This window comes from Chlorocebus sabaeus, chromosome 12 (assembly GCF_047675955.1).
Source record: "Chlorocebus sabaeus isolate Y175 chromosome 12, mChlSab1.0.hap1, whole genome shotgun sequence".
NCBI classification, from domain to species: Eukaryota; Metazoa; Chordata; class Mammalia; order Primates; family Cercopithecidae; genus Chlorocebus; species Chlorocebus sabaeus.
Window position 1 is genome coordinate 113307700 of NC_132915.1, and position 27300 is coordinate 113334999.

Below are 27300 nucleotides of genomic sequence, written 5' to 3' on the forward strand. Positions count from 1 at the left end.
GCCCTCCCAGGCTTGGCCCCTGCCCAGACCCCGCTGACCTGGGGAGCTCCCGCCCAGCCCCTAAATGGGCGAGGTGGGGACACTTTAGCCCTGACCTTCCATGACCTAGCTGGGTGCTTCCTGGAGTCAGACTGGGCCTCAGAGGTCCACAGCACTGCTCACAGCACCGGGATCCTGGAGCTGAGTGTCTTGAGGCTGGGGGTGTGGGTGTGGTGCCCCCTCCTCACGGCCCTGCTGCCTTTGGGATGCAGCAGCCTCTGCCAAGCCTGCTGGAGCTCCACATTGGACAGATCGCTGCAGCACCCCCAAATTGCCCGTTGTCCCCCAGAGACAGCCAACCCAGCCCTGGCTCCAAAGTAGCAAAATTGGCTGCAGCTTGGCCATAGCTGTCTTTGGACCTCATGGCCAGCAATGCACACACGAGTCTCAAGTCCCAGGGACACACCTGCTCCCCTGTCCTCTGGCTTGTCCCCGGCTCCCCTGTCCTCTGCCCCATCCCCGGCTGCTGGGGAAGCCTGACCTCCAGGGTGGTGCTGGGAGAGGCGGCCAGAGGCAGCCAGAAAGGGTGAGTGAAGAGGTGGCCGTTCCCAATGTCAGTAAACACCCAAACAGCCAAGAACAGAGAGGCGGGCTGGGTGAAGAGTGGTCCCCATGCTTTGAGCAGCTCAGAGATGCCCTGAGGAGGGGCTGTCCCACGTGGCCCGTCCACTCAGGCCTCCTTCAGTCACAGAGCAGCTCCCTTGACACACGGAGGCCTGGGGGAGAATTTCTTGCCCCTAGAGGAGCTCTGAGCTGGGCTTCCCCCACTGCACCCGGCCCTGGTCTCCCCGGCTACAATCTCAGTGACCCCTGGGTCACTGTAGCACCAGGCTGGGCACCGCTCCCCACAGAGACCAGAAGCCAGAAGGACCATTCAGCACAAGGGGCTGGCTCCTGCAGGGCACAAGTGAAGACCCGATTCCAGAGGCTGCTCCCCACCTCCGTGCCTACCCCCGGTCAGGGCTGGGCCTGGATCTTCTGCCCGACTTGTTCAGAACACTCCACAGAGTCTCAGTGACCCTGGGCACTGCCCTCCCCTACGGAAGATCCTTAGTGGGGCAGCTCTGGCAGGAGTGAGCCTCTGGGGCTGGGAGGCTTGGGTACCTCTGAAAGGTGGAGTGTAGAGGCTGCCCCTCCCCAATCCCAGGCTGGGGGAGCTGATCCCCAGCCACAGGTGGGTGGGGCTCACGAGGTCCCCATGAGTTTATTCGAGGCTGGTGGACACTCAGTCGAGCTCAGGTCCCACCAGTCACTGGGTCAGCCTCGGCCCTCGAGGGCAAACCATTGGTGGGGATGCTGGATAGGGGCACCACTGCCCCCAGAGGATGCTGGCCAGGGCCCCAGGGCAGACACAGCTTCCCTCCAGGAAAAGGTTGGGGTCAGTTCTGCGAGCCCAGGCCCAGGCCACTAGTTCTTGTCTCTGACCTGCCTGGGTCACAGGCAGGGGGATGGCCTTCGTGACCTCTTAGGGTGGAGGCCAAGTCCCTGCATTCTGTGACTCAAAGCAACCGGTTCCCAGAGCAGCAGGGTGGGGCGGCCAGCCTCCTTCCTGCCCAGCCCTCCCCCAGGCTCCACCAAGGTCCTGCCTGGCAGCCAAGCTCAGAGCAAAGGGAAGGACACAGAGAGTACGCAGCGGGGTGGTCCTTGTCCCTGCCCAAGCTGCAAGAAGCTCCGTGAAGGCCCCTTCTGCCCCTGTCCACCTCGCAGAATCCTAGTGGGGGGAGGAGGGGAGAAATCTGGCGTGTGTTCACCAGGAGCTGGCAACTGCCCTGCCCTTCCTGGATGTGGTGAGAGATGAATCTCCGGCCCTCGGGTGAGCCCAGGTGCGCCCATGAATCAGGGCTCGTGGGCGGCTTCCACTCACTGGTCCTCATTCAACCGTGTCTGGGGAGTGTCCCTGACCTCCCGCTGGCCATCTTGACCACAGGGACTGAGGAGTCGGTTCCTGAACCGAAGCATGAGTTTGTCAGCTCTTCCAGCTCCCCAGGCGCCAATGACCACATGATCACAGTAACGACTGGTCAGGGAGAAGGGACGTGGGACCTGCTGGGCCTTCTGCTGCCCACTAGAAAATGAGGAAGAGGAGGGGCTTGGTCCTTCTTTTAGGCACTGGGTTTGAGGGCTGGACACCTGAGATCCCTGGGAACCCCTTTGGCTATGGGAAGACCTTGCCCCATTAGGCTTCAGAGTCCCTCCCTGGCAGGTGACCCAGGCCTGCCCCGGCGGAGGCCATTCACACCCAGAGCCACGTGTCCCGGGTCTCCCTGCCCTGGGCCACCTGCCACCACGCCCCAGGGCTTGCTTACCACTGGGAGGCGCTCTTGTCCTGGACTGGCCTGGTCCGGGTTGGGACCTCCAGCCAGGCCAGTCGGTGAGCCACCAGCCCCACCAGGGTGGAATGACAGTCAGGACTCAGCTGGCAGTGGGCAGGAGGCTAGTCTTGTGACGATGTCGCAGCCACAACTCTCTTCCTGCCCCTCCTTTGTCCTGATGGGAGCCCCCAGCTCTGTAGCTGAGTCAGGCCTGGGGACCATGCGGGGTCCTGGGTTTAGGCACCCCACCCCTATCTGTTCCAACAGACCCTCCCTCTCAACCTAGGGCACAGATGGCATCTGAGCCAGCAGCACACCGCTGCTCCGGGCAGGGGCTGATGGGAGGCCTGGGTGGAGGCCTACCTCAGGGCTACCTTGGCCCCCCTGCACTTTTGTCCTCTTTCCCCCGCCTCTCCAGTGCCTCCCGGCTCCCTGGGACTCACTCCCTCACCTTGGCCTCTCCCTGCCCGGCCACCCCCACCAGCCCTGACACCGGTGCTGCCCACTAGCCGCTGCTGCCACACAGGCATGCACCTCCCCCAGTCTGGGCTCCTTGACCCCCGGGCACTGGGAAGGGGGAACAAGGAAGCAGTCCATGCCAGCCCACTCCCAGGGCCCGTGAGCCCCCAGCAAGGGATGGGCCACAGAATCCCGGAAGAAGACAGGCTCCAGCCCCCAGTGGTCGCCAGCGGCTGCCTAGAAGCTCACCACCCCACCCCATCCCACTCACTCCTGCTCTCATGTACAATTCCCAGCTCCCCACCCAGGCCCACCTTCAGACCAGAGGCAGCGCTCACCCACCACGCCTGCCAGGGAAGCTCAGTCCCAACAGAATCCAGACAGGGCCCACCGCATGTGCCTGCCTGTGACGGCCTGTGACAGGGCCCCAGCCAGGGCCGACAAGCTGGAGGGGCCCAAGGAGCTGGGTGCAGCACTGGGGTAACAGGACAGCCCCATGGGGTGCTCCTGAGCCTGGACCAGACTTGGGGTGGGGAGGCCCAGACTCGGTGGGGGTCAGACTCGGGGTAGGGAGATTGCTGGGAGAAGGTGGGGCCTCTGGCAAGGGGATAGGGCCTGTGTGCAAGCCCAAAGGTGCCCCAGGCTGAAATGGGTGCCCAGGGGTCACTATCAGAGCCCCAACAGCTGGCCATGGAGGAAGCCGTGCCCAGCACACCTGGCCCTCGGGACCCTGCAGGGCAGATCAAGTTTCTCTATGTTGGCCTGAGCTTCTCATCAACACTTCACTTGCTGGGCTTCTCAGGGTGGAAGTGGGGCTTTGTGTCCCCTTCTGGGGTGGCAGGGCTCGGAAAGGGAATGATGGTAGGGGCTGTGAGATGTGGGTCCTGGCCCCCAGTGGGAAGAGACCAGAGGCCTCGGAGGCGAGCATGGCTGAGAAACACAGCCACTGCCCTATCAGGGCCGTTGGGTCGGTGCGCCCTGCCAGCAGGAGGAGGGTGGGCAAGGTCCCTGCCAGCTCTGTCTCTGGGACCAGTGGGCAGGGGCCTCTGCCTCACCCCACGCTGCCTCAGCCGGGGCAGCGGGCCCAGGCCTCTTGCATAAGCGCCCTGTGGGGGACGAGGCTGCAGCTGTGCCCAGCCACCCCATCCCCCAGCATCACGAGTCTTCAGTGGGCTGTCCTCGGGCCCTGGGTGGAGGCCAAGCCTGGCCCATAAATAGGGGTCTCCTCAGTGCCCTCCGCTCCTCCTGCACACCTTCCACACACCTCCCTCGCTCTCCCACACCACTGGCACCAGGCCCCGGACACCTGCTCGGCTGCAGGAGAATGGCTACTCATCACACGCTGTGGATGGGACTGGTCCTGCTGGGGCTGCTGGGCGGCCTACAGGCAGCACCCGAGGCCCAGGTCTCCGTGCAGCCCAACTTCCAGCCGGACAAGGTGAGGGGCTTCCCTGAGCCATCCCCAAGGGCTACAGGGCCCTGTCAGGGGAAGGACACTTTCCGGCAGGGTCTTCTCCCCTGGAGGAGCGAGCGAAGTCCCGCAGTGCCGGGCAGTGCCGGCCAGGGACTGAACGGGCGCGCGGGAAGGAGGCTGGGTAGCTGCCCCAGGAGGCTGACCGCGAGAGGCCCTCCCTGGGCACCACGTCCCGTCTCCCCTGATGGGCCACGCAGACACTGGGCCACACACGCTCCCACGCCATCCAAACACGGCCACTCCTACGGGGACGCGACCCCCAGAGGACACACGAGCGCACGTTCCACACCTAGGTGCCAGGACACAGGCGGGTGGGGCACGGGGATGACGCCAAAAACCGCCGTGCGCGGTGGGGGATCGGGGGGACGCGCACCGCACAACCAGCCAGCGACGCGCGCTCTCGCCCGGGAGCTGCGCGGGGACGCGCCAGAGCGCGGGTTCCCCGGCCGCGCGCCCCTCCCCGACGTTGAGGAGACTCCCAGCGATCCACGGAGCGGAGCGGAAGACCCGCCCCGACCCCCGTCAGGAATGCGACGTCCTCAGCCGCCCGCTGTATGGGCCGGGCGCTCCGCCAGCGGCACAGAATTGGGACCGGGGGCGGAGGGGCCGGAGCTGGGTGGTGGGAGGCGTGTGAGGGTGAGGGACGGTCCTCGGGAGGGGCGTGGCCAGACGGCGTGCTCGGTGCCAGGGGCGTGGCCAGCTTCTGGGGCGGAGGCGTGAGGGGCGGGGCCACCTCCTGGGGCGGTGCGTGGGGCGTGAGGGGCGTGGTCAGCTCCCGGGGCGGGGTCGTGAGCGGCGCGAGGGGCGAGGTCAGCTCCTGGGGCGGGGGCGTGAGGGGCGGGGTCAGCTCCTGGGGCGGGGCCAGTTCCTGGGGCGGGGCGTGATTGAGCGTGGGGGCGGGGCGGGGTTGGAGACTGGAGCGGGAGGGGCAGAGGCGCCTCCACGGGTCGGCACCAGTGGGTCCGGAGGGTCCTGGCCGACGCGGTTGGGGGTCGCTCGCCGCAGTTCCTGGGGCGCTGGTTCAGCGCGGGCCTCGCCTCCAACTCGAGCTGGCTCCAGGAGAAGAAGGCAGCGCTGTCCATGTGCAAGTCGGTGGTGGCCCCTGCCGCGGATGGTGGCTTCAACCTGACCTCCACCTTCCTCAGGTGGGACAGCGGGCAGGTGGGCTGCTGGGACGGAGAGGTCCAGGAGCACCCTCGGGCCTAACCCCTGACCCCGAGGTCACCCACCTACAGGAAAAACCAGTGTGAGACCCGAACCATGCTGCTGCAACCCGCGGGGTCCCTCGGCTCCTACAGCTACCGGAGTCCCCGTAAGTGGGGCCTCCACCAGCTCCTGAGCCCAGCCTGGGGGCGACATATGCGGGCGACTCTGGGCCAGCTCTCTGCCGCGGAGATCCATGAGGTGGGGGGCGATGGCTGCCCCACCAGCGTCAGAGGCCAAGGCCAGGCGTGGGCATGACTGCCCATACACAAGTATTGGGGACAGAGAGACCGTTCCTCCAGGGGTTTGGATCCTCTCTGGAGCCCACCAGTGTCTTGCCAGGCCCCTCCCCTGCCCTCTAGAGCTTTCCCCACATAAGCAGCCCCCCAAGGCCCCTCCACATGCCTCCTCCCAGTTCTCCTCCCCAGGACCCAGGGGCTTCCTCACTCCCGCCTGGGGAATGGCTCCCACAGGGAAACCTCTTCACTTCGGGTTCTGGCAGCGGGTTCTGCGGCTGCACCAGGAATCCTGGTTTTCTGAGCCTGGCTGCCCCAGATTCTGGTTTAGGGACAGAGTTCACAGGCTGTGCAGGTGGGAGCAGGGCACTGACTGGAGAGCAGCTGGGTAGGGGAGCATCCCGGGCCAGCCGAGGGCCTGAGTGCCCCCACAGCCCACAGGTGCACCCCTTCCCTGAAGCAGAGGTGAGGTTTGTGGGGCTGAGTCCCCAACAGGGTCGTTTCTTGGGTTCCCAGACTGGGGCAGCACCTACTCTGTGTCAGTGGTGGAGACCGACTATGACCACTACGCCCTGCTGTACAGCCAGGGCAGCAAGGGCCCCGGCGAGGACTTCCGCATGGCCACCCTCTACAGTACGTGCCCACCGATGCCGCCCGCACACAGGCATGACCAGAGGGGGCTCCCCAAGACCCAGGGCAGGGCACACACCATCCCCCCGCTGAGGCCAGCTCCGTCTTCACCCTGTCCCAGGCCGAACCCAGACCCCCAGGGCTGAGTTAAAGGAGAAATTTACCGCCTTCTGCAAGGCCCAGGGCTTCACAGAGGATACCATTGTCTTCCTGCCCCAAACCGGTAAGGGGTCCTAATCTGATGTGTAGAGGATTAGGGTCAGATTAGAGGCAGGCAGGCAGTCTCCTGACAGGGAGAGGCAGAGGGGAGGAGGTGGCCCTGCCCTGCTTGAGGCCTGGGCCAGGGACAGAGGGGGTGAGTGTTTGAGTCAGAACCTCCCTCCTGCAGCCCCTTCATGAGGAGCCCCCTCCATGGGGGACATAGAGACCAGGTGCGCACTCTGTGCCAGGCCCCAGCAGCTCCCAGGATGTGGGGCTCCAGCCTGGTGGGGAGCATAGGGTAGAGAGTGCCTATGGGGGATACAGGAGGACCAACCATACTGCGCTCAGGCACAGCCTCCTGGGGCGGACAGCCTGCTCTCGGTAGAGGTGAAGAAAGACCCTCTCTTTGTTTTGAGGGGCCAGGGAAGAGGTGGGAGGTGATGAGGGGGTCTGTGCAGTTTGGGGGCTCAGTCAAGATGAGCTCTGTATTAGGAGAGGGACAGGAAGCCCAGTGGGAAAATTGGCCTAAGTCTGGGATTCTGACGACAGCCCCGGCTTCTTTCTTGGCAGATAAGTGCATGACGGAACAATAGGTGAGCCACTCCATTCATTCATTCATTCATTCATTCAACACACATCCACCCAACCCACTCTGCGATGGATCAGGGCCCCAGGACAACCTGGTGCTGCAGACCCATCCTTCCTGATGGCTGCCATCGTCCAGGGCTGGGCAGGAGACACAGGGGCTGCCCACATTGACGAGTGCACAGGTGTAAGGCTCGGAAGGAAAACCTGTCCCAGTGGCTGGAATAGGGCTGACTCCTGAAGGCTCATGATCGGGGGGTGCAGGTGTGAGGCCCCAGGCAGTAAAGGCCAACGGGCTATACCACAGGGGCCATCTGGCAGCGAGGGCATCTGGCACCTGGGATAGGGGTAAACCAGGGTAGGGGAGATGGGATGGGAGGGAACAGGGGATGGAAGGGGAAGTCCGAGGATGCTGCATGGATGCCGTGGGAGAGCTCAGGGGAGCAGGCTTGGGGCGGATTCACCCACCACCCCCAGGAGGGAGGCCTAGGCTGGAGTTGGAGTCTGTGGATCCTGGGGCTGGGAAGGGTGGAGTCTGTGGACCCTGGGGCTAGGAGGGGTGGAGTCTGTAGACCCTGGGGCAGCGGGGATCGGAGCCCCAGCGATGGATCTTGCTCTCTCAGCGAGGCTCAGCGGGGCTGGGGACAGAGAAAAGTCCCCCTACCCTGCACCTGCTCCATCCGACTGGAGTGGGGGTGGGCTGGGGAAGACTGCAGTCCTCCATCCTCGGCTTTCGGTTGCACCCCCCAGGACTCCCCAGGGCTGAAGCTGGGACTGCGGCCAGCCAGGTGACCCCTGTGATCTGGATGTCTCTGCTCTGTTCCTTCCCCGAGCCCCTGCCCCGGCTCCCCGCCAAAGCACCCCTGCCCCCTCGGGCTTCATCCTGGCTCTGCGGAATAAACTCCGGAAGCAAGTCTGTAGGCTGACTCCTGGCTGTCTGCGCCGTCGTCACCAGTCCTGGGCCTGGCCCTGGCCACCTGGACCTCCTGCTCTATAAAATCTCAGCCTGAGGTCAACAAAGAAACAGACCCTCTAGTGTTTGCTCCCAGTGGGGTCTTGAGTCAGGACAGCTAGGAGGGGGTGTCCTTCACTGTCTCCCACCCAGCCCAGTCATGTGACCCTGCCCCCCACCCAGCCCAGTCGTGTGACCCTGACCCCCACCCAACCCAGTCGTGTGACCCTGCCCCCCACCCAGCCCAGTCGTGTGACCCTGCCCCCCACCCAACCCAGTCGTGTGACCCTGCCCCCCACCCAGCCCAGTCGTGTGACCCTGCCCCACAGCCCCACACGTCCACCCATACCCCCTCAGCTGCCACTGCCACCAGGCTGGTGCTGAGCTGGGGGGGTCAGTGACTCATCTAATCCCTTAGGCAGGTACCCTGCACCCCCAACCCCACCCTGTCACCCCCTCAGCAGGAAAGGCCTGAGGCTCAAGGCCCCAGAGGAGCTTTGGACCTGTTGAGTGTCTTGAGGTGTGGGATTAACGCACTGAGATTGGGCAGAGATAAGGGTTTCAGGGGACAAAAAAGGAACATTTGTTTGAAACATGCCAGAGTGTCTCCACCCTCCATCAGGACAGACTGACAGAGTGGGCTGGGGACAGGACACCCCACATCCCTTCTGGCTCCCTGAGCACCCCCTGCCCTCTGACCTGGGCCACCAGATCACAGCCTTGTCCACTCGCCAGAGCCCTGGCACCACGGGCACACCATGCCCCACCAGTGCCCTGCCCAACCCTGCTCCCTCCCAGATTCCCACCCGGGCAGCCTTTCTCAGGTACACAATGTGCAAGACTCACTGTGACCTGCCCACCAGGCCCCCCTGAGCAGGCCCTGCAGAGGCACCAACCTTTTTGAGGGTCAAAGGTGAGGGTGAGCTTCTGGGTGGCCTTCCTGGAGAAGGGGGCTTAGGGCTGTGCCTGAGCTCAATGTAGTGGGGATCCAACATCCCAGAGGGGCTGCAGAAGCCCAGAGAGGCAGGATGGGGTGAGCTGCAGGCCCCCTAGCCCAGAGGCCCATCAGAACTACCCTCAGCTGCCAGGCATCCGGCCCCACCCCGGAGGAAAGGCAAGGCATGGCTGGGGTTAGGTGGAGGGAGCCAGGCCAGAGCGCTGCAGCGTGCAACTTGATCAGAAGCCTATCACAGTGGGTGCAGTCCCAGGCCGGCTGCCCCAGGGCACCTCGGGGGCATAAAGCCTACAGAGGAGCCACCTCAGCTCTGTCCTGCTCCCGTGTCCCAAGGAGACGCCATGCCACCTTGCTGCACGATGCTTCGGGCTCTGCTGATCAGTTCCCTCCTTGCCCTGCTCTGGGTGTCCCCAGGCCAGGCCAAGGTCCCCATCCAGGCCAACTTTGATGCTAGCCAGGTGCGCCCAGCCCTGTTTCCTCCTCCTCTCCAGTGAGTCCTCCCAGCTTTGGCGCTGCACCCCAGGTCCCTGTCCACACTCTCTTTGATCCAGGCTCAGCAGGGCTGGGGGCATGGGAAACCCCCCACCACACCTGCTCCATCTGACTGGCGTAGGCGTTGGCTGGGGAAGACTGCAGGCCTCCATCCTAGCTTTTCGGTTGCATCCCCCATCTCCCCCAGGGGCCCAAAATTGGGACAAGTTGCAGCTGCCTGCCCCTCACTGTCCCCCACCCACCCCACATAGACCTGTGACCTTGCCACAGCCCCACCCATCCAACCGTACCCCCTGGGTGCCAGCTGCAGACAGGCCGGTGCTGGGCTGGTGGAGGCCAGTTGCTCATCTGCCGAGGCCCCCCTCTCTCAGTTCTGCATCAGGGTGGAGGTGTGTACAGCAGACCCTGTCCTGGCCAGGAAGCAGCTGTGTCAGGACAGAACATGGTGGGCTCAGGCTCAGGGCACAGGGGCGGCCTTCCAGCCTTCCCTGCACTTGCCCTGCAGTTCCAGGGCACCTGGCACATGGTCGGGGTGGTGTCAGATGACCAGGACTTCCTGGACTCCAAGGACACCATGAAGACGCCTGTGGTCTTAGTGACCCCCTTGGAGAACAGTGACCTGGCCCTCAAGTTTGGATATCCCATGTAAGTGACCCCACAAGCCCATCAGACTCAGCCTCAGATGAGGCCAGATGAAGGTCCAGAGGGACCACGGTGTCCCCAGCACATCAACGTCAGACCATGGGTCCTCAAGGGCTCCATGCTGCAGCGCTCCAGATGGCAGCCACACGGTGTCCAGAGGGACCCAGGCCCTGGAGGAAGCACCGCCTGAGGCCCGGTGTTGAGAAAAGTGTCTGCATGTCTGTGTGTGTGTGTATTACTGTATGTGGCTGTGTCTCTGTGTGTGTCTATTTCTGCATGTCTGTGTGTGTGTGTATTACTGTATGTGGCTGTGTCTCTGTGTGTGTCTATTTCTGCATGTGTGTGTGTCTGTGTGTGTGTCTTCTGTGTAGCTGTGTACCTCTGTGTGTGTGTCTCTGTGTGTGTATCGCTGTATGCGTCTGTGTCTGCGTATCTGTTTCTGAGTGTCTGTGTCTATCTCTGCGTGTGTCTTTTATGTGAGTGTGTGTGTGTATATATGTGTGTGTCTGTCAGTGTATCTGTGTCTGTGTCTGTGTATCTGTGTGTGTGTGCATGTGTGTATGTGTGTGTCTTCTGTGTGTCTGTGTCTGGAAGGGGGACCTGGAGACCCTGCATTCTAGACTGTGTGCCCGTGAGCAGGTACTTAATACCTCCCCCCCAGCAGGAGTGTCCCCACCTCTAAGGTCATCCTAAAGTCCCATGTTCTCTAAGGATTGTGAGGGTGAACAGGGGACCCTGGGCTCAGAGACAGCAAGGTAGGCTCTGGGCCTGGGCGCTGGGCAGGGGTGGCCACTCAGGGGACTGGGGCTCCTCCTCCCCAGGTCTGACGGCGGGTGCCAGAAAATGGACACAACCTTCACCAAGGGTGCTGTAGGGGGCAGTTCAGCAACCCAGGTAAGGTGGGGCGGCAGGCAGGGCTGTGGGGTGGGGGCCCTGGGGGCTGTGCGGGCTGCTGGGTTGGCACCTGGGGCCAGGGCATGAGGGGTGCCACGCTGGGGGGACGTGCCCTGGGCCTGAGGTCACTGCTCTCGCTCCTCCAGCCATGGCCCTGACTGACATCCGAGTGGCCTTCTCCGACTACCAGCACTTTGCCTTGCTGTACTTGGAGACGCGGAAAGGGGGCCTGCAGAACCAGTGACTGCAACTCTACCGGCTGCGGGCTGCGGGGGCGGGGAGGCCCAGACACCCCCAGCTTCGGGTCTGGAATGTCGCCCCTGTGCCTGCACCAGCGCCTTCTCACGGGGAAAGCGGAACCGCTGGCTCCCGGTGTCTGTGGCGGCGGGTCCCGGCCCCTCCCCGCCCCTCTCACCCCTCCCTGCCCCTCTCGCCCTCTCTTCGCCCCTCCAACCCCTTCCCTTTAGCTCACCCACCCTCCCCATCTTCAGCTCGAGCGCCGGAGCTGTTTCCCGAAGGCGTCCAGAAGATGCAGCAACTGGCGCCCTAAGTGGGCCTGAGCCCCAGCCAGAGTGTCCCGCTGCCGAAGTTGGGTGAGCGGTGCCCGCAGGCCTGCTGGGAAGGCCAGGCCCCGGGTCACACCCCTGCTGGGAGGGCCAGCCCCTAGTCACTCCACTGATCTCAGATTCGGGACAGAAGTGCTGGGGGCAGACCCAGCCTGTCCGGGTCGGGGGAGGGTGAGACGTTGCCCAGGGCAGTGTTCCCAGGAGGAGATCGCGTTGTGGGAGGTCGGGGGCCTCCGTCCCAAGGAACGGGGCACCAGGGGGGCGCCTCAGGCCCACTCTCTCTGCAGACCAGTGTGCGGGCGCGCTCTCCCGGGTGGGTAGACCACGGCCACGTGGAGCCGCGGACCATGGGTCCTCCTAGGGTCGTGGGCTGCACCGTGGGACCCTCTACCTTCCGGACAGCTGGGGGCGAGAGCGGGGGTGATGGGGCACCCGGGCGGATCCGAGCGGCAGCAGCCTGGGAAACCGCGGGGCTGCGCGTCGGAAGGGGCGGAGTCAGGGGACGCCCCCCACCTGCTCCTTGTTTTGCGGTGAGGGGTCCAGCCCCTGAGTGCCTGCAGGGGTCAGCTGCTCCGTGCGCCCAGCCCTCCCCAAAGAGCCCCTCTCTCCACACCCTGGTCCCAAGTGCAATAAACGCCCTGAGTGCCTGTGGCGCTGTGCGTTTCTTCGAGGGAGGGAGGGGTGGCGGGGGCGGCCAGGTACATGGGCGCCCTGGGAGAGGGGCCGGGTCACCCCCTGTTGCCCGTCTGGGCAGGCGTTGGCCCGGGAGGGACCGAGCCTCGGCTCCGCGGCAGGGAGGTTCCTCAGAGCGGGCCCCAGCCCCAGCTCTGGGACTTTTCTACCTCTGCACGGACCCAGACCCCCAGACTGGGGGCGCCGGGAGGGCGGGACACGGACTCCACGCAGCGCGCGCCCCAGGCTCCAGCGGACACCGCCGCGGGAGGTGGCCTTCAGGGTCGTCCCAAGCGGCCGCCCCAGTCAGTGTCAGGATCCCCAGGCGCCCCTCCGGGTCCCCCAGTTCTCCAGTCCCTGACTCCGGGCTCCAGGCCCCACCCCAGAGGCCTGGCTGTTCCGGAGACCAACGAAGCACCCCCAACCCTGACCCAGGGCCTGCCGGCGGAGGGTGGAGGGCGAGGAGGACAGGAGGCGCTGCATAAAAACTCTGCCCTGCCTTGTGTCTATGTAGGACACTGTTGTCTTTTACAGATAAGTCTTGAAGAATTTGAAGGAAAATAGCCTACTCGCTGTAATGTACCTAGTTCAGCAAAATAATAATAAAAATAATAATAATACTGGTTGCAAATGTGTCAACTTTTTTTTTTTTTTTTTTTTTTTTTTTTTTGAGACAGAGTCTTGCTCTGTTGCCCAGGCTGGAGTGCAGTGGCCAGATCTCAGCTCACTGCAAGCTCTGACTCCCGGGTTTACGCCATTCTCCTGCCTCAGCCTCCGGAGTAGCTGGGACTACAGGCATGCATCACTATGCCTGGCTAATGTTTTCTTTTTAGAGATGGGTCTTGCTGTCTTGCCCAGGCTGGCCTTGAACTCCTGGCCTTAAGCAATCCTCTCACTCCAACCTCCCAAAGCACTGGGATTACAGGCATGAGCCACCGGGCCTGGCCTCTTCTGGCTTCTGATAGCAGCCTGTAATCCTTGGCTTGGGGCTGCATTGCTCCAGTTCCTCCCTCCATACCACACTGCCTTCTTTTCTGTCTCAAGGCTTCCTCTGCCTCAATTTTATAAGGCCCTTGAGATGGCACTGAGGGCCTCCCTGGGTAATCCAGGATAATCGCCCCATCTCAAGGACACATCTGCAAAGACCCCTTTCTTTTCTTTCCTTTTTTTTTGGCGGGGGGAGGGGGACAGGATCTCACTCTGTTGCCCAGGCTGGAATGCAGTGCCCAGCCTTTTCCATAAATAATAGTAGTCACAGGTCCCAAGGATTAGGGCCTGATACCTGGGGCCTACTACAGCATCTCAGAGTTCACATGGCAAAGGAGAGGCCTCCCAATCCTCTCCGAATCTGCCCCACCCCAGTCATCTTGGGGATGAATCTCCCTGTTCCTCTCTTCCCAAATGCCGGGGCCATCCTTGATCGTTCTTTGCCTCCTCCTCTCTCCACCTCCACTTGGAGCTCATGGTCCACCCCTCTCCCACACCTCTGCAGCCCCCCGTCCTCTCTCCTCACAGCACAGAATACGGACTTCACACACATAAGTCAGACGTGCCACTTCCCATCCACCCCTGCTTAAATCTCCAACAGCCGCCACTCCCCCTTCATTCATTCATTCACAATGTTTATTCAGTGTCTGTACGTGCCAGGCATTGTGTAGGTGCTGAAAAGACAGATACACTGGCAGTAAAATAGACAGAAATCCCTGTCCTCATGGACTTCCTGGGGTGATGGACAATAGGCAGGATAAATAAGTGTACTGGTCACTTACTGCAGAGTGACAGGTTACCCCAAATGCAGCTGCTTAACCCAGCAGGAGTGCATTATCTCCCAGTGTCAGCAGGGCAGGACTCTGGGCCTCTGGCACAAAGTTTCAGGAGGCTGTGGTCAAGCTGCCGGCTGATGATGTGGTCTCATAGTAAGGCTCAGCTGGGGCATCAGCTTCTCAGCTCCCTTGCTGGCCATCGGCATCCACTTAGGGCTGCCTCTTGTCACACCCAGCAATTCAAGAGCAATTTTGTCCTATTCTGGTTGCCAGAAGCAAGTTGTTAATTGAGTCCAGCCCAAGGCGAGGGGAGTGCAGAAAGGTCTAAACCCAGGAGGGTATAACAGGGGGCCAACTGCCAGAATAAAGCAAGCCAAAGTGTACTTTCTACAGTGAGAAGGGTGAAAAATAAGAAAATGACAGGAGAGCGGGACGTGAGAGCTGGGCAGCGTGCTGAAATGTCAGAACAACACCAGGGAAGGTCTCGCTGAAGTGACTTTTGAGTAAAGACCCGAAGGAAGCATATGAATCTGGGGAAAGGGTGTGCCAGGCAGAAACAGCAGCATGTGCAGAGGCCCAGGGTGCAGGAGCCAGGACTGGGAGTGAACTGGGAGGCAGGAGGAAGTGAGGCAGGCTTGCTGTGGGAGCACTCGCATACAGAAGCATAGCCTACAACGCCACTGACCCTCCCCACAGCACCATGCTGCCAACCTGGCCTTCTTGCCAAGCCTTGAACAGAACTGTTGTTTATGTGGCCAGGCCTCTGCGTGGGAGCTCCCTGTCCCCGGTGGGAGCCATCCTCTTCCTCCTGTCCTCATAGCACCCGCTGCAGCTTCTTCTGGCGCTTGGCCCTGCCTGAGAGTGTGGTGTCTCTCCTATTGGATCCTATAAGCTCCAGGGAGTCAGAGACCTTGTCTGTCGATTGATGTCCAGGCCTAGGACAACAGGCACGTAGGAGGAGCTCGAGTAATACCATGGGCAGGACAGAGAGCACAGAAGTCTTCTTCCCTGGGGATCGCTCTGTACTGTGACTTCTTTTTTCGTTTGTTTGAGACGGAGTCTCACTCTGTTACCCAGGCTGGAGTGCAGTGGCGCGATCTCGGCTCACTGCAACCGCCACTTCCCTGGTTCAAGCAATTCCTCTGCCTCACAGGCGTGCACCACCACACCCGGCTAATTTTTATGTGTTTTTAGTAGAGAGGGGGTTTCACCATGTTGGCCAGACTGGTCTCGAACTCCTGAAGTCTGGCAATCTGCTCGCCTTGGCCTCCCAAAGTGCTGGGATTACAGGTGTGAGTCACCTTGCCGGGCCAACCATAACTTCTCACAATTAGGGTTAGGAAGCTTCCCGTTGGTGTGTGAAGACGATGGGAGGGCGGGGCTCCAGGATGTGCCCGCAGCGCCACGGAGGGAACCCGGACTCGGCTGGACGCGGAGCCGGGGCGGTGGCGGGAGGGGGCGAGGTGCGAGTGGGGCTGCTCGCGGGCGCGAGGGCCAGAGCCCAGGATCCCGCCGCGAAACCCATGCCCGGCGAGGTCAGCGCTAGGGGCAGGGCCTCTGGATCCCTGACCGAGGACGCCCTGCTCCGGCCCGCCCCGCGCACTAAACCGGGCCTCTAGTCGCCTGAAGCCCGCGCGGGTACCGGGTCCTCCGGGCCCGGCCTGTGCCTTTAGCTCCGCCCCTAACCCAACCCCCTAACCCCGCCTCCACCTAAAGACCCCGCCCCCAGTCAGACTCCGCCCCGCGCAAGCTCCCTAAGCCCGCGACTGTCCTGCACCCGGCTCCGGAAGCCGTTCTTCCGCGCAGGAGCCCTGGGCCCGTACAGCCCCGCCCCTCCCGGCGCCCAAGCCCCGCCCCGCCGGGTTCCCGCTCGCCGGGCGCCATGGATCCGCTGTCACCGCCGCTCTGCACGCTGCCACCGGGCCCCGAGCCGCCCCGCTTCGTGTGCTACTGCGAAGGGGAGGGAAGCGGGGAGGGGGACCGCGGCGGCTTCAACCTCTAGTGAGTGGGGGGTCCGTGGGGAGGTAGGGGTGCGGGGAGCTCCGCGGGCGGCCCTGCCTGACAGGCCCTCTCCCCCAGCGTGACCGACGCCGCGGAGCTTTGGAGCACCTGCTTCACGCCGGACAGCCTGGCAGCCCTCGTGGGTAACTGGGCGGGTCTGGGAGCCGCCACACCCCTCCCTGCAGTCCAGATCGTGTATGGGGTTCCAGATCGTGTATGGGGTGACCGACATCTGGGATTCCCCAGAAGGCTCTGACACCCTCTGCCCGCCCTGTAGCTGTAGTCCTCACATTGGCTAGGGGTCCCAAGTGGCTCTGGGGTCGGGCAGGTTTCGGGTGCTCCCAGTGGATCTCGGGTTCCAGACAGCTGGTGACAAGTACCTGTGCTCTCTAGAAAGCCCGTTTTGGTCTGAGTGCGGCTGAGGACATCACCCCCCGGTTCAGGTGAGACCCAAGCAGGGAGGAAGTTGGGTGGGGAGGAGGAGGGTCTGTCACAGCTCTCAGCACCTCTCCTCTTCCAGGGCAGCCTGTGAGCAGCAAGCTGTGGCTCTGACCCTGCAGGAGGACAGAGCATCCCTGACCCTTTCAGGGGGCCCCTCGGCACTGGCCTTTGACCTCTCCAAGGTACCAGGCCCAGAGGCAGCCTCCAGACTGCAGGCGCTGACACTGGGCCTGGCAAAACGTGTGTGGAGCCTGGAGCGGCGACTGGCAGGTAGGATTGGGGGTGGGCACCTCATACCTTCACTGGGGTCCCCTGCTCTTGCCCCCACTCCTGGCACTCAGTGGGGTTCCCATGGGCTTTCCTCCCCAGCTGCAGAAGAGACAGCTGCCAGCCCCAGGAAGAGTCCCCGGCCTGCAGGGCCTCAGCTCTTCTTACCAGGTAAGGCATGTACGCCTGTGACTCAAGTAAGGCTGTGCGCTTTAATCTGGAACTCAGTTTCCCCTGAACAAGCCTCATGCTCCAGAGAGAGTGCCTGTCTATTCGGAAAAGGTTGTGGCTGGGATGCTGCCAGGTTCAGGAGCCTCCTCATCCTGTTTTCCCCCAGACCCAGATACCCAGAGAGGTGGCCCTGGACCTGGGGTCAGGAGGCGGTGTCCAGGAGAGTCGCTCATCAACCCTGGGTTCAAGAGGTACCCGCCCACCGGCCCCTTCCTGCACCTGGGGTCCAACCCTGGATCCCACCCCTTTCTCCACACCATAGTGCCATAGTGACACCCTTCTTCCTTCTCAGTAAGAAACCAGCTGGTGGCGTGGACTTTGATGAGACCTGAAGGTGCAGCACAAGTGTGGCCCCACGGGGAGTCTGCCTGTGAGGGGACAGGCAGTCTTCGAGGCCCTCATCAGAGACCCCCCACCACCACCTCCACCTGGCTGTCCTGGGCCAGGACTAAGGCAGTTCCTCAAGTTCCTTTCCTGTCAAATAAACGGCTCCCTCTGTTGGAGGCTGTGGTGGGGCTCTGACTCCTGGCACTGGCCTGGGAAGGGATCAGGGATGCCCCTGGGCCTGCACTCTGGGTGTGGGGCCACAGGATGTGAACAGATGCTGCAGCATCTCAGTTCCCTGGAGACTTCCTTGCTGGGCCGGAGGGAGGTGAGCACTCTCAGACCGTCCAGCTATTCCAGCCCTGCCAGCCCAGGAGCTGAGAGGGGCCCAGCCAGGCAGGGCCAGGGCTCCCCAAGGCTTAGAACTTTGTTCCCACCCTCTCAGGCCGCACCCAGGCAGGGCACGGAGCCCCGTAGGAGGATGCACACAGGAGAAGGCCTGTGCAGACCCTGAGATGCTATGGAAGTGCCCTGCGGGGAGGGGAGTGCCTGCCCCCGGACAGGACAGGATTGAGGAATGTACCAGCCCCCATCCACCTGGGGCACCCCGCCCCACCCCGGCCTGACTGGTTTGGGAGCCCAATCCGGTCCTGGAGATCCCTGAGGCCACCGGTTGCAGGAGACCTGGAGTTTCCTAACATGGAGGATGGGACCCGCCCGACCCCGGCTCTACTGCCCCTGTGGTTCTGGGCTCACAGGCTGAGCGTCCCACCCTGGGGTTTGGGGATGGGAAGTGATCACGAGACTCCTCAGATGTCACGACACCCTCACTGCTGACAAAGATGCCTTTATTGGGCGACAGATGCGGGGTGGGGCGCTAGCGGGGGTGCACGGCGGGCCGATAGGCCGCCAGGATCTCGGCGCTGTGCGGACATGTGTATTTGAACTCCTTCTCCTGCAGCGCGCTGTCCAGGTAGCGGCGGACGCCACGCAGCCCCGCGGGGATGGGCGCCTGGCGGAAGTGCGCGCACACCGTCTGCGGGCAGGATCGCGGGGCTCGGTCAGGACCTGCCGTCCCCCAGCGCGCCGGGATTGCCCGCCCGCCCTCCCTCCGCGCTCACGTCGACGATGTGCAGCTTGGGCAGTAGGCTGCAGTCGGCCAGCGTGAGCCGGTCGCCGTCCAGGAAGCGGCGGCGGGACTCGCGCAGCTGCGGCTCCAGCGCCAGCTCGTGCTCCAGGGGCGCGCGCAGGTAGCTGTCCAGCCTGGCGAGGGCGCGCAGCAGCTGCTGGTACAGGGCTAGGGGCGGGCGGCGAGGTGAGGACCCGGCCCAGGATGCCCTCCCGCCTGGGCATCCAACCCCCTGACCCCGCTTCACCTTCGTCCTGCGCGGGCACCGGGTTCTTGATGAATGCGGAGAACTTGTGGAAAACATCGTTGCCAGCGGTGTTGGACTCCCTGTAACGAGGCGCCAGGCTGGGGAAGCTGCGGGATGAGGGGGTGAGAGACTCCATCAGAATGGGGGCAGCCCCGTCCCGGCCCCACAGTACCCCACAGCGCCTTCCTGGGCTCTGTCCTGTGCGCGTCCTCCCTGGGCGCCCCCTCTTCCCCTCCCACTCTGCTCAGGCTCTCACTCGGGCGGCCCCAGCGTCTCCTCCAGAAAGTCCTCGATCTGCAGCGTGTCTGTCTTGGCATCGCTGTCATAAAGCAGGATGGGCAGCTGCGAGCCGGGGGCGAAGTCCTTCAGCACGTCCGGGGACCTGTGGGCAGCAGCAGGGTGGGAGGAGGCCGGCCCACCAGTGTGTGAGGCCAGGCAGGGGCCCCCAGGGTGGCGCCTCACCTGCGCGTGTCCACCGTGGTAAGGGTGAAGGGTACGCCCTTGAGGAGCAGGACCATGAAGAGCCGCTGGCAGGAGGGGCAGTGACCTACACTCTCCCCGTCCTCACTCGCCTGGGTGGGTGGAGCGGCGGGCAGTGGGGGGGGAGGTCAGGGCTGGGAGCAGACCCAGGCATCCTGCCACCAGGCTGGGTGGGCCCCGCCTCCCACTGCCAGCGGGACTGGAGGGACGCCAGAGCTCCAGCTTGGTCGGCGCGACTTCCAAGTACCCAGTAAGGGCCCTCGACTTGGTCCCCAGGACATGGGGAGGGACGCAGAGCTGCTGGCAGCCTTGAGGCCTGGAGCGGGCTTGGCTGCTGGAATCCTATCAGAGCCTGGACAGGCCAGGCCCCTGGGCTCAGTCCCCAAAAGCTGGTTGCAGGGGTGGGGTGGGCCCCACAAGCTGTTTTGTGAGTGATTCACACACGAGACGGCGCTGTGGCCAGCAGCACACCAGCCCCCACACGCCAGTCCCCGACCTGAGAGCTGATGGGGCTGCCTGGCCCAGCACCCCCAATCCTGGAACACTGACCTTAAGCTCCACCGCTGGCAGCCTGGTTGGTACCTCCCCACCAAGGGGCTCTCCTCCGGAAGACTGGGCTGGGCCCAGGAGCCAAGGCTGGGAGCAGGACCAGGGCCACTGGACCCCTCTCTGGGTGACTTTCTGGGTCCCACTTTACTCAGCCTCTGTAGGGCTGCCCGACTCCCCTTAGCCACCCACAGGAAGGGGCTCAGACATTACTGGGACCATCCCACAGCCTGCCCCAGAAAGTAAAGCCAGAAGAGCACCCCCTCCCAGACACCCTCCCTGCAGCTCAGTCTGCCCTGCACCTTGACAAACAGCTGGAGCTTGGTCTCCGCCATGGTGGGAGCTGCGCGGTCAGGCCCGGGTGGGGACCTGGGTCGCTCTTTAAGTCTCCCTGTGTGCCCCGCCCTCCCTGGCCAAGGGGCCCGCCCCATGGAGCCACCTAGGCGGGCAGATGAAGCTGCCCAGCGTGCAGAGCCGGCTGCCTGAGCAACGCCAGCCTGACCCCGGGGTATCTGAGCCTGAGGGTGTGACCTCAGGGTGGGGGAATGGTGTGGGGGGCTGCCTTGGACTTGAGTCTGGTGCCCACAGAGATCCACCCACCCGGTGCGGAGTGTGCTGGCAGCCAGCGTGGTGGGTGGAGACCAGGGGGTGGGGCACAGGGAGAGCCTACAGGCCAGAAGGGTGCAGGGAGTGTCACCTGGGGAGGGGGTGGCTCTGGGTCCGGACCACCTCCACCGTGATCCCAGCTCAGAACCTGCCCTATGGCTCTCCCTTCGGCAAATACCCCTTGTCAGGGCTCCCAGCCCAGAAAACCAGTGGGTGTGGGTGAGCAGGAGAAATGGTGCCCAGCCTAGCTTCAGTTCCCCATCTGCAGCACCAGAGCATTGCAAGGGTGGTAGGCCCACCTGGGGGAGCCGCCCCTTCCCAGCTACCAAGCAGTCAGGCAGGGCCCTCCCCGCTCAGGGCGGGGCTCAAATTCCAGACCTGCCCGCAACAGGGCGGGGAGGCCAGCCTGGCTTTGGTGTTTGGCCTGCAGTGCAGGTCTCCACCCCACCTCCCATCCCTCCCACTGGCGCTCAGCACAGGTTTCTTACCCCCACCCCTTAACCTTTAAAAAGAAGCAGCAGGAGGCCGGGCGCGGTGGCTCAAGCCTGTAATCCCAGCACTTTGGGAGGCGGAGACGGGTGGATCACGAGGTCAGGAGATCGAGACCATCCTGGCTAACACGGTGAAACCCCGTCTCTACTAAATATTACAAAAAACTAGCCGGGCGAGGTGGCGGGTGCCTGTAGTCCCAGCTACTCAGGAGGCTGAGGCAGGAGAATGGCGTGAACCCGGGAGGCGGAGCTTGCAGTGAGCCGAGATCTGGCCACTGCACTCCAGCTTGGGCGACAGAGCAAGACTCCGTCTCAAAAAAAAAAAAAAAAAAAAGAAGCAGCAGGAGCGGGGTAGAAGCCACAGCCTGCGTGGCTGGGAGAAAGCGGCCAGGGGACAAAGCGGCCAGGGGACGGTGCTGGTCCACAGGTGTGAGCCTGCTCTGAGCTTCCTGGCGTGATTGGAACCCACAGTTCAGTCTGGCCCTTTGGGCTCGCCAACTGCGCCTACCTCCCACCTGGGCCCTGATGCTTTGGGGGGCATCCCCAGGGAGGTACACCGAGGGGAGACTCCACCCAGGGACCCGGGGTTCCCACAGGACTGGCCTGGCCACACCTCCCCCAGGCGGTGTGGTGCCTCACGAGCCTGGACAGGGTGGCTGAGGTGGCACTGCTCGCCTGCTCACCTCCCCAGGGCCTTGGCATAGGCCCCACGCCCGTCCCCGGCGGACTGCACTCCAGTGCTGCCCCAGCCAGCCCAGGCTGACACTTCTCTGGATACCACGCCAGTCAGGGCTCCTGGACACACGGAGCCTTGGAAATACTATGTGTCTCCCCTATCCTTTGGTGTCCTGAGCCTCAGTTTCCCTCCATCCTGCCTCCACCTTGATTCCAAGACCTAGTATTTTGGCTTTCTCCACACTGTGGTTTTAGCTCCGTTCGCTGGTTTCCCACATTCCTGGCAGGCAAATGGCCAACCACAGAGGAGCCCCAGGCCCCCAGCCCAGCTCTGCTGCCTGGGCATCCCGTGTCTTCAACACTGACAGACACACCTTCACAAACCCACAGGAGAAACGACGGCGCGGACAGAGGCTGTGAACCAGTGGCTCGGAAGGAGAAAGAAAACGCCAAGATACAGGAAGACCGTTCACCTCACGCCCGTCTCAAGAAACAAACCAAACAAGACTTGGTTCATCGCCTCAGCGGCCCCACTGCGTTCTGTGGGCATGGGCCGTGGACTGTGGAGCGGCGGTGGCCATCCAACACTCCTCTGTGCCCACCTGGGAATCAGCCCAGTGGCTTCTTTATTTTTTGATTTAATCAGTTCATTTATTTACTAGAAACAGGGTCCTGTCATGTTGCCCAGGCTGGTCTCTACCTCTTGGGCTCAAGAGACCCACCTGCGTTGGCCTCCCACAGTGCTGAAGCTACAGGCATGAACCACCACGCCCGGCTGATTTCTCTGTGAAGGGCAAGTGAGAGCTGGCTGCCCCACTGTGTGGCATGGCTCCATGGCACGGCCACAGCCGTCTATGGGAGACTGCAGTTGTGTCCAGGAAGAAGGACGGAAAAGGTGACTCCATGCGTGCCCACTGCAGGGAAGGCCTGAGATTAGGTAAATGGCCTGGCTTGTGTGCCCTTACATTTAAATTCTTAGGCTGGAGTCCTAACCCCTAGTGCCTCAGAATGTGACTTTATGTGGGCCGGGCACGGTGACTTATGCCTATAATCTCAGCACTTTGGGAGACCGAGGGCAGGAGTGGATCACCTGAGGTCAGGAGTTCGAGACCGGCCTGACCAATATGGTGAAACCCGTCTCTACTAAAAGTACAAAAATTAACCCAGCATAGTGGCAGGCACGTGTAATCCCAGCTACTTGGGAGGCTGAGGCAGGAGAATTGTTTGAACCTGGGAGACGGAGTTGCAGTGAGCAGAGATAGTGCCACTGCACTCCAGCCTGGGCACCAGAGCAAGACACCGTCTTGGAGAAAAAAAAAAAAAAAAAGAATGTAACCTTATGTGGAAACAGGGTCTTTTAAAAATTTTTTTGAGACAGAGTCTCACTCTGTTGCCCAGGCTGGAGTACAGTGGTGCAATCTCGGCTCACTGCAACTTCTGCCTCCTGGGTTCAAGCAATTCTCCTTCCTCAGACTCTGGAGTAACTGGGATGACAGGTGCACGTCACCACGCCCAGCTTCTTTTTTTCTTATATTTTTAGTAGAGACAGGATTTCGCCATGTTGGTCAGGCTGGTCTCGAACTCCTGACCTCAGGAGATCTGCCTGCCTCAACCTCCCAAAGTGCTGGGATTACAGGTGTGAGCCACCGCACCCGGCTGAAATAGGGTCTTTGTAGAAGTTACCAAGTTAAAATGTGGTGAGTAGGATGTGCCCTAATCCAATATGACTGATGTCAGCATAGAAAGGTGAGTTTGGACACAAGACACACAGGGAGGGCCACGTGAAGGTGCAGGTGGAAATCGGGGTGGCACATCTGCAAGCCCAAGAGCCACGCGGATGCTCCTCAAGACCCTCGGGAGGAAGCAGCCCTGCCCGAGCCTCGGTCTCCGTGTCTGGCCTCCCGACTGCTAGGCAGTGAGCTTCTGTTGTTTTTGTTGTTGTTTTAACATGGAGTCTCACTGTCACCCAGGCTGGAGTGCAGTGGCACAATCTCGGCTCACTGCAACCTGTGCCGCCCTGGCTCAAATGACTCTCCTGCTCCAGCCTCCTGAGTAGCTGGGATTACAGGCACTCACCACCACACCCGGCTAATTTTTGTATTTTTAGTAGAGACGGGGTTTCACCACGTTGGCCAGGCTGGTCTCAAACTCCTGACTTCAAGTGATCCGCCCGCCTCGGCTTCCCAAAGTCAGTTTCTGATGTTATGAACCCCTCACTTTGTGTTCCTTTGCATGGCAACACTAGCAAGCTAATAAATAAAGTGGGGAAAAGCCAGGAAATTGAAGAAAATCAGCATTAGGATCTGCCATTCTGAGTCTCTGCTTGTACGGAGCTGAAAAAAGACGCGAGGAGCCATCTGTGGGATGACCCTTGACAGGCAGAAAGAGACGTTCGATCTTGCTTCCTGTCCGTCCACACTGTTTACATTTTCTCCCACATTTTTGTAATACCACATTTTCTACCACAATTTCGTAATGTTTTGAAGGAAGAACAGCATCACAGCCACTAACCTTAACTAGATCCTGGTCCCCCAGGCCATGGGGTTATCCGGAAATCTCCCGTCCCCTGCAGCCCCTGCCCCTGGTTCATGGAGCCACCGTTAGAGGGGCCCAAGCTGAGGTCCTGGGGCTGCTGCTCTGGGACTGACTGGTGGGTTAGAACTCTGTCCTTCCCCAACACCCCTCCCTGTAGGCCCCTTCCAAAGGGCTTTGTTGTTGTTGTTGTTGTTGTTGTTTGAAACAGGGTTTCACTCTGTCATCCAGGCTCGAGTGCAATGGCACAGTCATAGCTCACTGTAGCCTCCACCTCCTGGGCTCCAGTGATCCTCCTCGGCCTGCACATGGCCACACCCCAGTGACATTTGAGCAGCTCTGTTCTGAAGGGAGACACACACCTGTTCAGGGAGCCAGAGGGCTGGGGGCATTGGGTATTGGTGGAAACTTATGCAGAGATTTCTCTGTTCTGTGCATGGAGAGGGCCTAGAGGCAGTGTGACCTCGGGAGCAGTGTGCAGACCAGAACTCAGATTCTAGTTCCAAAGCCCATCTTCCCTAAAAGGAACCAGGGTTCTGCTATGGGCTGAATGTGTCCTCCCCAAAATCTGTTTGTTGAAACCCTGGCCCCTAGGCCAGGCACGGTGGCTCATGCCTGTCATCTCAGCATTTTGGGAGGCCGAGGCGGGTGGATCACCTGAGGTTGGGAGTTCCAGACCAGCCCAACCAACATGGAGAAACCCTGTCTCTACTAAAAATACAAAATTAGCCGGGCCTGGTGGTACACACCTGTAATCCCAGCTACTTGGGAGGCTAAGGCAGGACAATCGCTTGAACCTGGGAGGCGGAGATTGCAGTGAGCTGAGATCGCTCCATTGCCCTCCAGCCTAAGTGACAGAGCAAGACTCTCAGAAAAAAAAAAAAGGAAGGGAGGGAGGGAAGGAAGGAAGGGAGGGAGGGAAGGGAGGGAGGGAGGGAGGGAGGGAAGGAAGGAACCCTGGCTCCTGCAAGGTGATGGTATTAAGAAGTGGGGTCGGGCCGGGCGCAGTGGCTCATGCCTGTAATCCCAGCACTTTGGGAGGCCAAGGTGGGCGGATCACAAGGTCACGAGATCGAGAACATCCTAACACGGTGAAACCCTATCTTTACTAAAAATACAAAAAATTAGCCGGGCGTAGTGGCGGGCGCCTGCAGTCCCAGCTACTTGGGAGGCTGAGGCAGGAGAACGGCGTGAACCCAGGAGGCAGAGCTTGCAGTGAGCCGAGACTGTGCCACTGCACCCCAGCCTGGGCGACAGAGTGAGACTGCATCTCAAAAAAAAAAAAGGGGTGTTTTGGAAGTGGGTAGGTCATGAAAGTGACACCCTCATGACCAGGATCAGCGCCCTTATAAAAGGGACGCTGGAGAGCTCCCTCGCTCCTTCTGCCACGTGAGGAGTCACGGGAGGTCCACAACCCACAAGAGCCCTCGCCAGAACCCAGCCGTGCTGGCGTCCTGACCTCAAACTTTGAGCCTCCAGAACTGTGAGGCATGAATGCCACCCGCCCAAGGTCCTTTGCACAGCATCCCTGGTGGGACCAAGACAGGCTCTGTAGCAGGAGGAGTAGTGGTCTCCTTCCTTATCCCCCCCTTTGAAAATTTTCACTAATTAGTGGGAGTTCTCACTTTTATTTTTACTTTCTGAGTCTTTTTGCGAGACAGAACAATAGTGTTTTATGTAATAAACTTGTGCTGAAGTTTGCTGATGAATTGTGGTAGCTACAAAACCTTTTATCATTTGAAAGAATAAGTGTAATACACAGGGGAGCAGCAAGCAACTTTCTATTACCAGTAATATATTTATAATGAGGGTTTTAAATTTTTATAGCTGGAAACTATTTTCTTTTCTTTTCCTTTTTTCTTTTTTTTTTGAGACGGAGTCTCGCTCCGTCGCCCAGGCTGGAGTGCAGTGGCCGGATCCCAGCTCACTGCAAGCTCCGCCTGCCGGGTTCACACCATTCTCCTGCCTCAGCCTCCCGAGTAGCTGGGACTACAGGCGCCCGCCACCTCACCCGGCTAGTTTTTTGTATTTTTTTTAGTAGAGACAGGGTTTCACCGTGTTAGCCAGGATGGTCTCGACCTCGTGATCTGCCTGTCTCGGCCTCCCAAAGTGCTGGGATTACAGGCTTGCGCCACCGCGCCCAGCTGGAAACTATTTTCTAAATGAAGACCTAGGATCAAACCTGTGTTAAACCAGTACAGGCACATGTATCAACTTTGTCACGTCCTAAGCAGGTTAGTTTTGTCACTGGATCTGAAAAACTTTTTCTTAGCGAGTAACACAGTTTTTTTTAATAACAGAAGTTTTTAAGAGCCAGATGCTTGAACTCGGGGCATCTGTTTGGGAAAAGAGTCAGTTAAAGTAAAGTTATCTTGAGGCATTAACTCTTTTGCTTCTCAAGGTCATTGGTCTCTTATGTTGCCTTTTTATAAACATAACATGAAGAAATATCCAGGCTGCCAGCAATGTTTTCAGCCAACTGAGCAAATAGGCTTTTTCTGTTTTTGCTAAAGGAAGAGGTTCTGATAACTTCTGGTTTATATGTTTAAAGAATGGCTGTAAGACTCAGAATTGTTGCTGGGCTGGACAGGTCTGGGTTTCCTAGTAGTATGTGTAGAGTGGGGACACCTTATATAGGTGTTTCTTCTAGTATGGTTATGGGGGGTAACAACAACAAAACAATGTACAGCAAGGACAAAACGTCCTTACCTGGGAAAAAGGTTGAATACAGTGACAGAACAATAGGAAAACAGTATTACAGGAAAACTATTAGTCTTAAGATTTTTGGCTGGGCGCGGTGGCTCAAGCCTGTAATCCCAGTACTTTGGGAGGCTGAGATGGGCGGATCACGAGGTCAGGAGATCGAGACCATCCTGCCTAACATGGTGAAACCTTGTCTGTACTAAAAAAAAATATACAAAAAAACCTAGCTGGGTGAGGTGGCGGGCGCCTGTAGTCCCAGCTACTCAGGAGGCTGAGGTAGGAGAATGGCATAAACCCGGGAGGCGGAGCTTGCAGTGAGCCAAGATCCAGCCACTGCACTCCAGCCTGGGCAACAGAGCGAGACTCCGTCTCAAAAAAAAAAAAAAAAATTGGCCGGGCGCGGTGGCTTAAGCCTGTAATCCCAGCACTTTGGGAGGCCGAGACGGGCGGATCACAGGGTCAGGAGATCGAGACCATCCTGGCTAATCTGGTGAAACCCCGTCTCTACTAAAAAATACAAAAAAACTAGCCGGGCGAAGTGGCGGGCGCCTG

General features: G+C 60.9%; 4 protein-coding genes across 6 annotated transcripts; 3 read left to right on the plus strand and 1 right to left on the minus strand.

Moving 5' to 3' along the window:
• The first annotated feature begins 4031 nt into the window (after nt 1-4031).
• Nucleotides 4032-8057, plus strand: PTGDS (prostaglandin D2 synthase). The gene is made up of 7 exons (XM_008005549.3): nt 4032-4248; nt 5290-5429; nt 5520-5596; nt 6240-6356; nt 6475-6576; nt 7125-7147; nt 7890-8057. The coding sequence occupies exons 1-6, from the start codon at nt 4135-4137 to the stop codon at nt 7145-7147; spliced, it is 573 nt and encodes a 190-aa protein (XP_008003740.1). The 5' UTR covers nt 4032-4134; the 3' UTR covers nt 7890-8057.
• Nucleotides 8058-8073: 16 nt separating this feature from the next.
• On the plus strand, nt 8074-13084 carry LCNL1 (lipocalin like 1). Its single transcript, XM_008005548.3, is given in 8 exon segments — nt 8074-8150; nt 10044-10183; nt 11002-11051; nt 11054-11074; nt 11221-11372; nt 11374-11413; nt 11416-11471; nt 11473-13084. Coding segments are annotated over 7 exon segments (510 nt in total). The 5' UTR covers nt 8074-8150; nt 10044-10061; the 3' UTR covers nt 11542-13084.
• A 2776-nt stretch (nt 13085-15860) lies between these two features.
• On the plus strand, nt 15861-18386 carry PAXX (PAXX non-homologous end joining factor). Of its 2 annotated transcripts, none has more exons than XM_037987043.2 (7): nt 15861-16076; nt 16155-16215; nt 16470-16519; nt 16597-16787; nt 16887-16955; nt 17122-17206; nt 17312-18386. In XM_037987043.2, exons 1-7 carry the CDS (start codon nt 15958-15960, stop codon nt 17535-17537), a joined length of 801 nt encoding a protein of 266 aa, XP_037842971.1. In that variant the 5' UTR covers nt 15861-15957; the 3' UTR covers nt 17538-18386. The 2 variants fall into 2 exon arrangements, with proteins under 2 accessions (XP_037842971.1, XP_008003738.1); XM_008005547.3 differs by having other exon boundaries at nt 15875-16076; nt 17308-17518.
• Nucleotides 18171-20121, minus strand: CLIC3 (chloride intracellular channel 3). 2 transcript variants are annotated; one of them, XM_008005546.3, is made up of 6 exons: nt 20044-20121; nt 19178-19287; nt 18972-19097; nt 18716-18822; nt 18461-18636; nt 18171-18375 (listed from the first exon to the last, which is right to left on the minus strand). In XM_008005546.3, exons 1-6 carry the CDS (start codon nt 20074-20076, stop codon nt 18217-18219), a joined length of 711 nt encoding a protein of 236 aa, XP_008003737.2. In that variant the 5' UTR covers nt 20077-20121; the 3' UTR covers nt 18171-18216. The 2 variants fall into 2 exon arrangements, with proteins under 2 accessions (XP_008003737.2, XP_072878212.1); XM_073022111.1 differs by lacking the exon at nt 20044-20121 and adding an exon at nt 19745-19848.
• Nucleotides 20122-27300: the final 7179 nt, after the last annotated feature.

What these genes read in the sequence shown, in the direction of transcription:
- CLIC3 (XM_008005546.3), bottom strand. Translation starts at nt 20,076, where the DNA reads ATGGCGGAGACCAAGCTCCAGCTGTTTGTCAAG. An exon ending in GGTGCCCGCGCAGGACGAAG is followed by an intron (nt 18,637 to 18,715) that starts GTGAAGCGGGGT and finishes GCCCGCCCCTAG; the next exon opens with CCCTGTACCAGCAGCTGCTG. An exon ending in CCAAGCTGCACATCGTCGAC is followed by an intron (nt 18,376 to 18,460) that starts GTGAGCGCGGAG and finishes TCCTGCCCGCAG; the next exon opens with ACGGTGTGCGCGCACTTCCG.
- PTGDS (XM_008005549.3), top strand. Translation starts at nt 4,135, where the DNA reads ATGGCTACTCATCACACGCTGTGGATGGGACTGGTCCTGCTGGGGCTG. An exon ending in CCAACTTCCAGCCGGACAAG is followed by an intron (nt 4,249 to 5,289) that starts GTGAGGGGCTTC and finishes CGCTCGCCGCAG; the next exon opens with TTCCTGGGGCGCTGGTTCAG. An exon ending in CCGCATGGCCACCCTCTACA is followed by an intron (nt 6,357 to 6,474) that starts GTACGTGCCCAC and finishes ACCCTGTCCCAG; the next exon opens with GCCGAACCCAGACCCCCAGG.
- PAXX (XM_037987043.2), top strand. Translation starts at nt 15,958, where the DNA reads ATGGATCCGCTGTCACCGCCGCTCTGCACGCTGCCACCGGGCCCCGAG. An exon ending in GACATCACCCCCCGGTTCAG is followed by an intron (nt 16,520 to 16,596) that starts GTGAGACCCAAG and finishes CTCCTCTTCCAG; the next exon opens with GGCAGCCTGTGAGCAGCAAG. An exon ending in CCTGGAGCGGCGACTGGCAG is followed by an intron (nt 16,788 to 16,886) that starts GTAGGATTGGGG and finishes TTTCCTCCCCAG; the next exon opens with CTGCAGAAGAGACAGCTGCC.